At 41.1% G+C, this 12114-nt stretch overlaps 1 protein-coding gene across 2 annotated transcripts in view; it reads left to right on the forward strand.

Annotated features, from left to right (window-relative positions):
* The window catches only part of ptpn2b (protein tyrosine phosphatase non-receptor type 2b), a 76721-nt gene that overhangs the window by 4186 nt on the left and 60421 nt on the right, over positions 1-12114 (forward strand). For both annotated transcript variants that reach the window (XM_036970982.2, XM_090228501.1), the window contains exons 4-6: positions 663-761; positions 1498-1635; positions 8757-8966. In XM_036970982.2, the coding sequence (XP_036826877.1) occupies positions 663-761; positions 1498-1635; positions 8757-8966 (447 nt within the window). The remainder of the gene's footprint in view (positions 1-662; positions 762-1497; positions 1636-8756; positions 8967-12114) is intronic.

The following is a 12114-nucleotide window of genomic DNA, read 5'->3' on the forward strand; positions in this document are numbered from 1 at the left end:
GTTGTGCTTTCGCTGTAAAGTATTTTTGAAATCGGACACAATGGGTAGATTAACAAGATGTTTATCTTTCATTTGCTGTATTGGACTTGGGTTAGGGTTACATATTTCAAAAAAATATTTTTTAATTTTGCGCGCTGCCTTTTCAGCGGAATGTTGTCGAGGGGTCCCGCTAGCGGAACGCCTGCCCTAGAAAGGTTAACAAAACACGGATTTAACATTACTAACACTTTGTTAACAAAACACTGATTTAATAGAACACTCGATTAATAGTGAGTACACGTTAAGGTTCTGTTTAACCACAGCCACAGTGATGTTGTTATGACGTTTTTGGTTAACCACAGGGGTGTTGTTACTGGTTGTTATGAAGGTTCTGTTTAACAACAGCCACAGTGGTGTTGTTACAGAGCAATGACTGGAAAACAGGAAATGGATGAAGGGTTTGATGGGAGGAACTAAATGTTACCACATTGACTAAAACAATCTGTTTGCACTCTGACCTGGTGGTGTGATATTATATGAATGATGTTTCTAAGCCTGAAAAGTTACAAATAGAACTGTTGATATATTGTATTATTTATTACTTTACTAACCCCCAAATGCACTTACATTTCCCAATGTGTAATCTTGGTTAGCTAATGGGCTTGTGTCTGCGTCATCCACAGGGTCCTCTGAGGAACACCTGTGGTCACTTCTGGTTGATGATCTGGGAACAGAATACCAAGGCTGTCATCATGCTGAACAGAGTCATAGAGAAGGGATCAGTGAGTACATAACTACTATCTTCTAGTATTGCCTGCATGTGGTACACAGATCACACTATTTTTGTTAAGGTGGGGGAGTGAAAAGCCACTTTCTGTGGAGGGGTATTTCCTCCTACTCTGTGTGGTTTAGAGAGTGAATTCCTGGTCTGGTGATGCTTGGTGGTGGGAGGTGTTGAGATGGCAGTTAGGTCTGTACTACTGTAGGTCTGTGAGAGGGAACCTGACAGTTCCCCAAGCACAGGCTTTATGCCTCAGATGCTACTTGAGCCGACCTCCCCTTCATGTCATCTTGTGTCAGAGTAGCAGCAGTAGGTGTTGGATCATGAGTTTAGTTTCCCTTCCTGGAAGAGGAGGAGCCAGGGGTGAATATTGGTGTCATGAGGTTCTATTCAGTCTTGTTACGGCCAACAGATGCCTTTTAATAGCATGACATTACGTAACCTGGTTGTCCATATTTTAGAAGGACTTGTAGAAAATGAATGATTAACTTTATCAAATGTAGTGAAACCTTGTAGCTTTAGTCTTTATAGGGACTGTCACTGCATTAAGTAGAATGCTGGGCTACACATACTTTGATAATATTAATCATAATCATAAAACATGGGACTGATAATGCTTATTCAGAATATTATTAAGACTGGAAACACTTCTCTTTTCTGTCATAACTTTACCCTTCAACTAAGGTGACTGACTGGCTGGGGCTGACTGACTGTCTTCTGTATTTCCCGCCTGACAGGAAAAGTGTGCTCAGTATTGGCCAACGCAGGATGAGCATGAGATGTCGTTCAGAGATACACATTTCCTGATAACGCTGGTTTCAGAAGACGTCAAGTCCTACTACACAACCAGAGTGCTGGAGCTGCAAAATGATAAGGTGAGTCTCTTTCACATGGTGGAAGTCTGAGTAATGCAGGAGTGTAATCTAGGATCAAATCACATTTATTTATATAGCCCTTCTTACATCAGCTGATATCTCAGTGCTGTACAGAAACCCAGCCTAAAACCCCAAACAGCAAGCAATGCAGGTGTAGAAACACGGTGGCTAGGAAAAACTCCCTAGAAAGGTCAAAACCTAGGAAGAAACCTTGAGAGGAACCAGGCTATGAGGGGTGGCCAGTCCTCTTCTGGCTGTGCCGGGTTGGAGATTATAACAGAACATGGCCAAGATGTTCAAATGTTCATAAATGACCAGCATGGTCAAATAATAATAATCACAGTAGTTGTCGAGGGTGCAGCAAGTCAGCACCTCAGGAGTAAATGTCAATTGGCTTTTCATAGCCGATCATTGAGAGTATCTCTACCACTCCTGCTGTCTCTAGAGAGTTGAAAACAGCAGGTCTGGGACAGGTAGCACGTCTGGTGAACAGGTCAGGGTTCCATAGCCGCAGGCAGAATAGTTGAAACTGGAGCAGCAGCACGGCCAGGTGGACTGGGGACAGCAATGAGTCATCATGCCGGGTAGTCCTGAGGCACGGTCCTAGGGCTCAGGTCCTCAGAGAGAGAGAAAGAAAGAGAATTAGAGAGAGCATACTTAAATTCACACAGGACACCGGATAAGACAGGAGAAATACTCCAGATATAACAAACTAGCCCCCCGACACATAAACTACTGCAGCATAAATACTGGAGGCTGAGACAGGAATGGTCAGAAAACACTGTTGCCCCATCTGAGGACACCCCCGGACAGGGCCAAACAGGAAGGATATAACCCCACCCACTTTGCCAAAGCACAGCCCCCACACCACTAAAGGGATATCTTCAACCACCAACTTACCATCCTGAGACAAGGCGGAGTATAGCCCACAAAGATCTCCGCCACGGCACAACCCATGGGGGAGCGCCAACCCAGACAGGAAGATCACGTAAGTGACTCAACCTACTCAAGTCACACACCCCTCCTAGGGATGGCATGGAAGAGCACCAGTAAGCCAGTGACTCAGCCCCTGTAATAGGGTTAGAGGCAGAGAATCCCAGTGGAAAGAGGGGAACCGGTCAGGCAGAGACGGCGACGGCGGTTCGTTGCCCCAGAGCCTTTCCGTTCACCTTCACACTCCTGGGCCAGACTACACTCAATCATATGACCTACTGAAGAGATAAGTCTTCAGTAAAGACTTAAAGGTTGAGACTGCGTCTCTCACATGGGTAGGCAGACCATTCCATAAAAATGGAGCTCTATAGGAGAAAGCCCTGCCTCCAGCTGTTTGCTTAGAAATTCTAGGGACAATTAGGAGGCCTGCGTCTTGTGACCATAGCATACATGTAGGTATGTACGGCAGGACCAAATCAGAAAGATGGGTAGGAGCAAGCCCATGTAATGCTTTGTCTCAGGTCTCCTCTGTGATCTTATTCAGTGTGATTTAAAATTGATGCTTGATCAAGGTTCTGGAGTAGCAGAATGCTAACGAGCCATATATCTAAAATGGTGTGAATATGATGCATTAGAGATTATTTCCATGCATCTCTATTAGAGCTGGGCGATATGGACAATAATTGCGATAAAATACAGACTTTTCCGTTTTCCATGATTGATGTCCAAGTTTTTAGTATACTTTTTTTCAAGATGAGTGATAAGAGAATCGTCCAGTCCATTGGGTATCTCACTACGCCCCCATATGCCACGTCTTGAAATATACAGACAGATGTATTTAAAGTAAATTTACGTTGTAAAACGTCTGACAGCCAACTTTCTAGCTCCGCCCATAACTTTGGGACTTTGTAGCATTCCCAGAAGGTATGAATTATTGAGTAATTTTTAGTTTTACACTTAAGACATGACTGCCATTGTGCTGTAGAATGTATGAATTTTGTCTCTTGTATAATACATTCTATACATTAGTTTATACCGGATTTAACGTACATTTTTCTTAACTGTAATTTCGTTAGTTATTCTCCAACTTTCCCTCCATCTTGTCCAAACATCAGTTCTTTTTAAGTCCTGGTTCCAAGATTTTTTTCTAAAAGATTGTCAGTTGGATTTGCTCTGTTCAAGGATTTGTATATCTTCCCTATCATATGAACATCCTTTTCTGACTCAAATAAGATTTCTTCGAGGATGCTCTGTCTAACATATTTCAAATCAAAATTTAGGTATATGTAACTTTTAAGTTGTATGTATTTGAAACTAACATTGGAAAACAGATTTCTTTACATGAATCTGTGAATTCTGGAAAGCTATCCAAGGGTTGTTCCATAAGGTTTTGTTTTTAGGGAGTGATATTGGTTCTTGTAGAATATGTTTATAGTGTTCTTAACTATGTAATTGTTAATGTTCTTAGCTTTATATTTTGAAAATAGACACGGAAAAAGATTCTGGGGATGCACATCTTGAATTACGTACCCATTCTTCCTATTTAGTACATTTAACTATATGTCACAAGTAAAAGCCTTGGGTAGTGAGTTGATACAATTACAATCTGGAAGGTTAAAACCACCCTCGGACATAGGAAGATGTTAAACTTCCCTCTTTTATTCTATGAATTTTATTTGTCCGATATAAAGTCTTATGACCAAGTAAACTTTTTTTAAAGAATGTCTTTGTGGGGTAATTAGTAATACCGAAAATAAATACCAAAACTTTAGCAGCAATGCCATTATTAATACATTTATTCTACCTGTAGATGTATGGGAAGGTGATGTCTTTGTGGGGTAATTAGTAATACCGAAAATAAATACCAAAACTTTAGCAGCCATTCTAGAGGTTTATTGTACCTGTAAGATTTATGGGAAGATTATTCAATTTAGTTAGATCTGCTTTCATATTGTTGAGTAATGGAGTAAAGTTATCTGATATAATTGTTTGTCACTTGTTAAGCGTCCTATGTAGTTCATATTTTTTGTGGTCTCCTGAAAGGATTGCTGTTTTTTCTGTATCCTGAGATTTGAGTATTCTGAAAATATTCTTAGCAAGGCATTGAGTTTTCAATGTTGGGCATTGAGTTTTCAATGTTGGGCATTGGGTTTTCAATGTTGGGCATTGGGTTTTCAATGTTGGGCATTGGGTTTTCAATATTTGTCAGGTATTTCAGGAGATCATCTGCAAATAAGTTTAGTTTATTTTCATGTTTACCAATACTGATACCTGTTACGTTTGTGTCCTGTCTAATTATTTCTGCAAGCAGTTCAATTGCCAGTGGAAACAGGAAACAGGAAGGGGGAGAGAGGACATCCCTGTCTTGTCCCCCTTTCTAAAGCATTCATCAGATAATATATTATTTGTGTATATTTTTCCTTTAGAACATTTATTCAATATGTTTTATTAAATGTATTATTTAAGCTGGAAAGTTGAAAGTGTCCAAAGTTTTGAATACAGAAGGCTATTCAAGACGATCAAAAGCCTTTTTGGCATCAACAGCCATAATTGAATAATATATGTCCTGTTTTTTTTGCATATTGTATTAAACTGAAACATTTGTTTGATATATAACAAGTCTGGTAAGATGTTTGCCATTCTATTGCTTATAAGCTTTGTTATAATTTTGTCACAATTTATTGAATTTATGTCTATAATCAGCAGGGGACTCTCCAGATTTTCCTGGTTTCAATGTAACTGAAAATAACTATTTGATACATGGAACTAGGAAGTACTGAATTGTGTGACGTGTGTGTTGTCATTTGTGTAAATAGGGGGGGCTACATTGTCCCAAAATGTTGAATATAATTCTTTGGGAAGCCATCCATTCCTGGTGATTTCCTCCATGCAAATGTTTTAACAGTATCTAATATTTCTTCTTGGGTGTTTACGGTTTTAATCTTTTTTTTTGTCTGCTGATATTTGCTTCGGACTTGTTGAGTCTAAGAAGGTTATAGGATCCGTCAAACTGTTTAATTCTGATTTATATACATTTTCATAGAAGCTTTTAAAATATTAATTAATCACACTGTTTCTAATGACCACTTTTGTATCTTAGTTTAAAAATATATATAATTGGTTTACCATGTGTTAATTTCATGAGAGCTGCGAGATATTTACCAGGTTTATTTTCCATTAAGTAGAATGCTTTATTTGAGTTTAACCTGTAGTTGTTGGCTGTCTTCAAAAGTAAAAGATTGTATTCCTGCTTAAGTTCAGAAATTGTATTTTCTTCTTTACCTTGTAAAGATTTATGGGCTTTTTCTAAGATAGTGATTTTCTTTCATTTCAATTTCTAAATCAGATTTAACTTTTGGCGAGTATGAAATGATCATTCCCCTAATGTACACCTTAAAAGCATCCCAAATTGTATCAGGGGTCGGCTTTTCTCTGTCTACATTTGTTTATCTATTTATACAATTTTGGGTCCAGGAGATTATTTTCTCCTGGTGTAATTAAGCACGATGCTAGAGAATGATCCGATATCACTATATCATCTATTTCTTTTTTTTATCCAGTAAATTGTTGAGTGAATTTTTGGAGAAGAAAAAATGTAGTCAATTCTTAAATAGCTTTTCTACCTTTTGAGAAAAGAAGGAATAGTCTTTTGGAGTTGGGAATAGTAATCTATGTGTCCTATAAATTATTTGTAGAGATGACATGTTTTGCCTCTTTGGAGGCTCCTTAAATGTGCCTTTTTCATTGCTACGTCTGTTAATCTTATCGAATGTATGATTTAGGTCACCTGCTAAAATAATACTTCCTGTGTGGATGTGATCTAGATTTGCCCCTGATGGGATATACAATGAAATCAATGTGTATTTCTCACCATGTAAAGTACAATTCAACATAAGAAAATTGCCTTCTTGGTTTATGTGCCCGGATATAAGGGGAAAGGCGTATTCTTATTTATCAGGATGCCTACTGTACACCTCTGCTGTTACTAGAGGTCGACCGATTTACGAATTTTCAACACCGATACCGATTTTATTGGAGGACCAAAAAAATCCGATACCGATTAATCTACCTATTTTTATATATGTATATTTTTAATAATGACAATTACAATACTGAATGAACACTTTTTATTTTAACTTAATATAATACATCAATAAAATCTATTTAGTCTCAAATAAATAATTAAACATGTTCAATATGGATTAAATAATGCAAAAACAAAGTGATGGAGATGAAAGTAAAAAGTGCAATATTTGCCATGTAAAAAAGCTAACGTTTAAGTTCCTTGCTCAGAACATGAGAATGCTGGTGGTTCCTTTTAACATGAGTCTTCAATATTCCCAGGTAAGAAGTTTTAGGTTGTAGTTATTATAGGACTATTTCTCTCTATACGATTTGTATTTCATATACCTTTGACTATTGGATGTTCTAATAGGTACTTTAATATTGCCAGTCTAATCTCAGGAGTTGATAGGCTTGAAGTCATAAACAGCGGAATGCTTGAATCACAGCGAAGAGCTGCTGGCAAATGCAGGAAGTGCTGTTTGAATGAATGCTTACGAGCCTGCTGCTGCCTACCACCGCCCAGTCAGACTGCGCTATCAAATCATAGACTTAATTATAATATAATAAAACAGAAATACGAGCCTTAGGTCATTAATATGGTCAAATCCGGAAACTGACATTTCGAAAACAAAACATTTTTTCTTTCAGTGAAATACGGAACCGTTACGGATTTTATCTCATGGGTGGCATCCCTAAGTCTAAATATTGGTGTTTATATTGCACAACCTTCAATGTTATGTCATAATTATGTATAATTCTGGCAAATGAATTAGTCTTTGTTAGGAAGAAATGGTCTTCACACAGTTCGCAACAAGCCAGGCGGCCCAAACTGCTGCATATACCCTGACTGCTTGCACAGAACGCAAGAGAAGTGACACAATTTCCCTAGCTAAAATAAATTCATGTTAGCAGGCAATATTAACCAAATATGCAGTTTTAAAAATGTATACTTGTGTATTGTGAAAGACAGATTTTTATGGTTAGGTACACATTGGTGCAACAACAGTGCTTTTTTCGCGAATGCCGTTAAATCATCACCCGTTTGGCGAAGTAGGCTGTGATTCGATTATATGCAGCGCAGGACAAGCTAGATAAACTAATATCATCAACCATGTGTAGTTAACTAGTGATTATGTTAAGATTGATTGTTTTTTTTTTATAAGATAAGTTGAATGCTAGCTAGGAACTTACCCTAAGTTAGCTATTTCATGTGCCTGCCTGTTTCTGTGCATATTGCTGGCCAAGGCTATATACTACATAATTCACCACCTGAGGAAGTGAGAACTCATGTGTTTTGAGTTCCCACTTCCTCAGGTGGTGAATTGTGTAGCATATAGCTGTTGCTAAATAGCCATGCAATTCATCTAACAGTACATTTATTGTCCAACAAATAAACACATGGCTACACTTCGTACTGCTGGCGCATCATCTCAATTACATACTCAGTAAAGTGGTGTTATTTCCTTAACATTGAGAGTTGAGAAATACTTTCTATACTCTCATAAAGCTTAGACTCTCCTCTTTTTTTAACAACAGTAAATGCAGCCCTCCCTTCACTCCGTGTGCAAAGGGGGAGAGGGAGTGAGGGCAGATACTTTCGATGCAAGAAGCAGGTTTAGGGCAAATAATGGTTTTAGAACCAAAAATGTCTGCAGGAACGTTGTGTAGCCTAATCATCAAAATTACGGACGTCAGTAAAATTGCTTTGGTTAGAAGAGGGAAATGTCAGTGTCGGTAACTTTTCAGTTTATCGTCCAAGCTTCAATCTCTATCTATTATCCCCTCCCTTCCTCCCCAGGGAAGTACAGTGTTCTACTATCTCCAGGGTTAGGGTCAATGCAGTGGTCCACTATTATTTTCAAGGATGAGAATTGGAATTTCAGTTTGTTTCCTGAATTTAAATGGAATTGAGTCCAATCCTGCTCCTGTCCATTTGTACTGTAGGACATAAATGGCACCCTATTCCATTTATGGTGCAGTTTAGACCGGGGCCCACTGGGCTCTGGTCAATAGTAATGCACTAGGGGATAGGGTGCCATTTCGGACAAAAAGTAATGTACTAAGGAATAAGGGTGCCATTTGGGACACAAGCAATGTGTTTTGTCCTCTCTTGTGTCTTCCAGACAGGGGAGAAGAGAGAGATCTATCACTTTCATTACACCACCTGGCCTGACTTTGGTGTCCCAGAATCGCCGGCGTCCTTCCTCAACTTCCTGTTCAAGGTGCGGGAGTCTGGCTCGTTGGGGGCGGATCACGGACCGGCGGTAGTGCACTGCAGCGCTGGAATTGGCCGCTCAGGGACCCTCTCATTGGTTGACACCTGTCTGGTCCTGGTAAGCCCTGCCCCCTCACACTTATAGTTAACACTATAAACCAGTGATGTCAAACTTGTTTCCCCGTGGACCACATTCGGTCTTCACCAAGGTCCAGGTGTTCAGAAAGTATTCAGACCCCTTCCCTTTTTCCACATTTTGTTACGTTACAGCCTTATCTTTAAAAAAAAATGTGCATCAATCTACACACAATGCCCCATAATGACGAAGTGAAAACAGCCTTACAGAAATGTTTGCACATTTATTAAAAATAAGCTGAAATACATTATTTACATAAGTATTCAGACCCTTTGCCATTAGACTCAAAATTGAGCTCCGGTGCATGTGTCCATTAATCATCATTGAGATGTTTCTACAACTTGATTGGAGTCCACCTGTGGTAAATTCAATAGCTTGGACATGATTTGGAAAAGTACACACCTGTCTATATAGGGTCCCAGAGTGACAGAACCTGTCAGAGCAAAAACCAAGCCGTGAGGTTGAAGGAATTGTCCGTAGAGCACCGAGACATGGTGTCAGGGCACAGGGGAAGATTACGAAAACATTTCTGCAGCATTGAAGGTCCCCAAGAACACAGTGGCCTCCATCGTTCTTAAATGGAAGAAGTTTGGAACCACCAGGACTCTTCCTAGAGCTGGCGCCCGGCCAAACTGAGCAATCAGGGGAGAAGGGCCTTGGACAGGGAGGTGACCAAGAACCCAATGAGTCTGAACGAGTCAGAGTTCCTCTGTGGAGATGGGAGAACCGTCCAGAAGGACAACCATCTCTACAGCACTTCACTAATCAGGCATATATGGTAGAGTGGTCAGACGGATGCCACTCCTCAGTAAAAGGCACATGACAGCCTGCTTGGAGTTTGCCAGAAGACACCTAAAGGACTCTGACCATGAGAAACAAGATTCTCTGGTCTGATGAAACCAAGATCGAACTCTTTGGCCAGAATGCCAAGCGTCACGTCTGGAGGAACCCTGGCACCATCTCTACGGTGAAGCATGGTGGTGGCAGCATCATGCTGTAGGGATGTTTTTCAGCAGCAGGGACTGGGAGACTAGTCAGGATCGAAGCAAAGATGAACGGAGCAAAGTACAGAGAGATCCTTGATGAAAACCTGCTCCAGAGCACTCAGGACCTCAGACTGGGGTGAAGGCTCACCTTCCAACAGGACAACGACCCTAAGGATACAGCCAAGATAATGCAGGAGTGACTTCGGGACAAGTCTCTGAATGTCCGTGAGTGGCCCAGCCATAGCCCAGACTTGAACCCGATCAAACATCTGTGGAGAGACCCGAAAATTGCTGTGCAGTGGCGCTCCCCATCCAACCTGACAGAGCTTGAGAGGATCTGCAGAGAACAATGGGAGAATCTCCCCAAATACAGGTGTGCCAAGCTTGTAGCATCATACCCAAGAAGACTCAAGGCTGTAATCGCTGCCAAAGGTGCTGGAACAAAGTACTGAGTTAAGGGTCTGAATAATTATGTGAATGTGATATTTCATTTTTTTTCTCAAATGTCTAAAAGCCTGTTTTTGCTTTGCCATTATGGGGTATTGTGTTTAGATTTGTTTTTTTTCCCCCCAAATTAATTTAATCAATTTTAGAATAAGGCTGTAACATAACAAAATGTGGAAGAAGTCAAGGGGTCCGACTGCACTGTATATCCTTGCTTTTAAAAATAAAAATATAAAATAATCCTCTATGCATCTCTTTTGGAATTTTAGATTCTCCCTGACTGTTTGTTACGATGACCGTTAGCTAGCTGGGGAGAGTGAAGAGATGACATATAGGTCCGTTAGCTAGCTGGGGAGAGTGTAGTTCCATTAGCTAGCTGGGGAGGGTGACGAGACTACGTGGAGGTCCGTTAGCTAGCTGGGGAGAGTGTAGTTCCATTAGCTAGCTGGGGAGAGTGACGAGACTACATGTAGGTCCGTTACCTAGCTGGGGAGAGTGACGAGACTACATGTCAGTCTGTTAGCTAGCTGGGGAGAGTAGTTCCATTAGCTAGCTGGGGAGAGTGTAGGTATGTTAGCTAGCTGGGGAGACTGAAGAGATGACATGTAGGTCTGTTAGCTAGCTGGGGAGAGTGAAGAGACTACATGTAGGTCCGTTAGCTAGCTGGGGAGAGTGTAGGTCCGTTAGCTAGCTGGGGAGAGTGAAGAGACTACATGTAGGTCTGTTAGCTAGCTGGGGAGAGTGAAGAGACTATATGTAGGTCCGTTAGCTAGCTGGGGAGAGTGACGAGACTACATGTGGGTCTGTTAGCTAGCTGGGGAGAGTGACAAGACTATATGTAGGTCCGTTAGCTAGCTGGGAGAGTGACGAGACTACATGTAGGTCTGTTAGCTAGCTGGGGAGAGTGTTGGTCTGTTAGCTAGCTGGGGAGAGTGAAGAGACTACATGTAGTTCCATTAGCTAGCTGGGGAGAGTGACGAGACTACATGTCAGTCTGTTAGCTAGCTGGGGAGAGTAGTTCCATTAGCTAGCTGGGGAGAGTAGTTCCATTAGCTAGCTGGTGAGAGTGTAGGTCTGTTAGCTAGCTGGTGAGAGTGTAGGTCTGTTAGTTAGCTGGGGAGAGTGAAGAGACTACATCTAGGTCTGTTAGCTAGCTGGGGAGAGTGTAGTTCCATTAGCTAGCTGGGGAGAGTGAAGAGACTACATGTAGGTCCGTTAGCTAGCTGGGGAGAGTGTAGGTCCGTTAGCTAGCTGGGGAGAGTGACGAGACTACATGTCATTCTGTTAGCTAGCTGGGGAGATTAGTTCCATTAGCTAGCTGGGGAGAGTGAAGAGACTACATGCAGGTCCGTTAGCTAGCTGGGGAGAGTGTAGGTCCGTTAGCTAGCTGGGGAGAGTGACGAGACTACATGTCATTCTGTTAGCTAGCTGGGGAGATTAGTTCCATTAGCTAGCTGGGGAGATTAGTTCCATTAGCTAGCTGGGGAGAGTAGTTCCATTAGCTAGCTGGGGAGAGTGTAGGTCTGTTAGCTACCTGGGGAGAGTGTAGGTATGTTAGCTAGCTGGGGAGAGTGAAGAGACTATATGTAGGTCTGTTAGCTAGCTGGGGAGAGTGTAGGTCTGTTAGCTAGCTGGGGACAGTGTAGGTCTGTTAGCTAGCTGGGGAGAGTGAAGAGACTACATGTAGGTCCGTTAGCTAG

This window comes from Oncorhynchus mykiss, chromosome 30 (genome assembly GCF_057628025.1).
Source record: "Oncorhynchus mykiss isolate SJ-2025 chromosome 30, ASM5762802v1, whole genome shotgun sequence".
In the NCBI taxonomy this organism is placed as follows: Eukaryota; Metazoa; Chordata; class Actinopteri; order Salmoniformes; family Salmonidae; genus Oncorhynchus; species Oncorhynchus mykiss.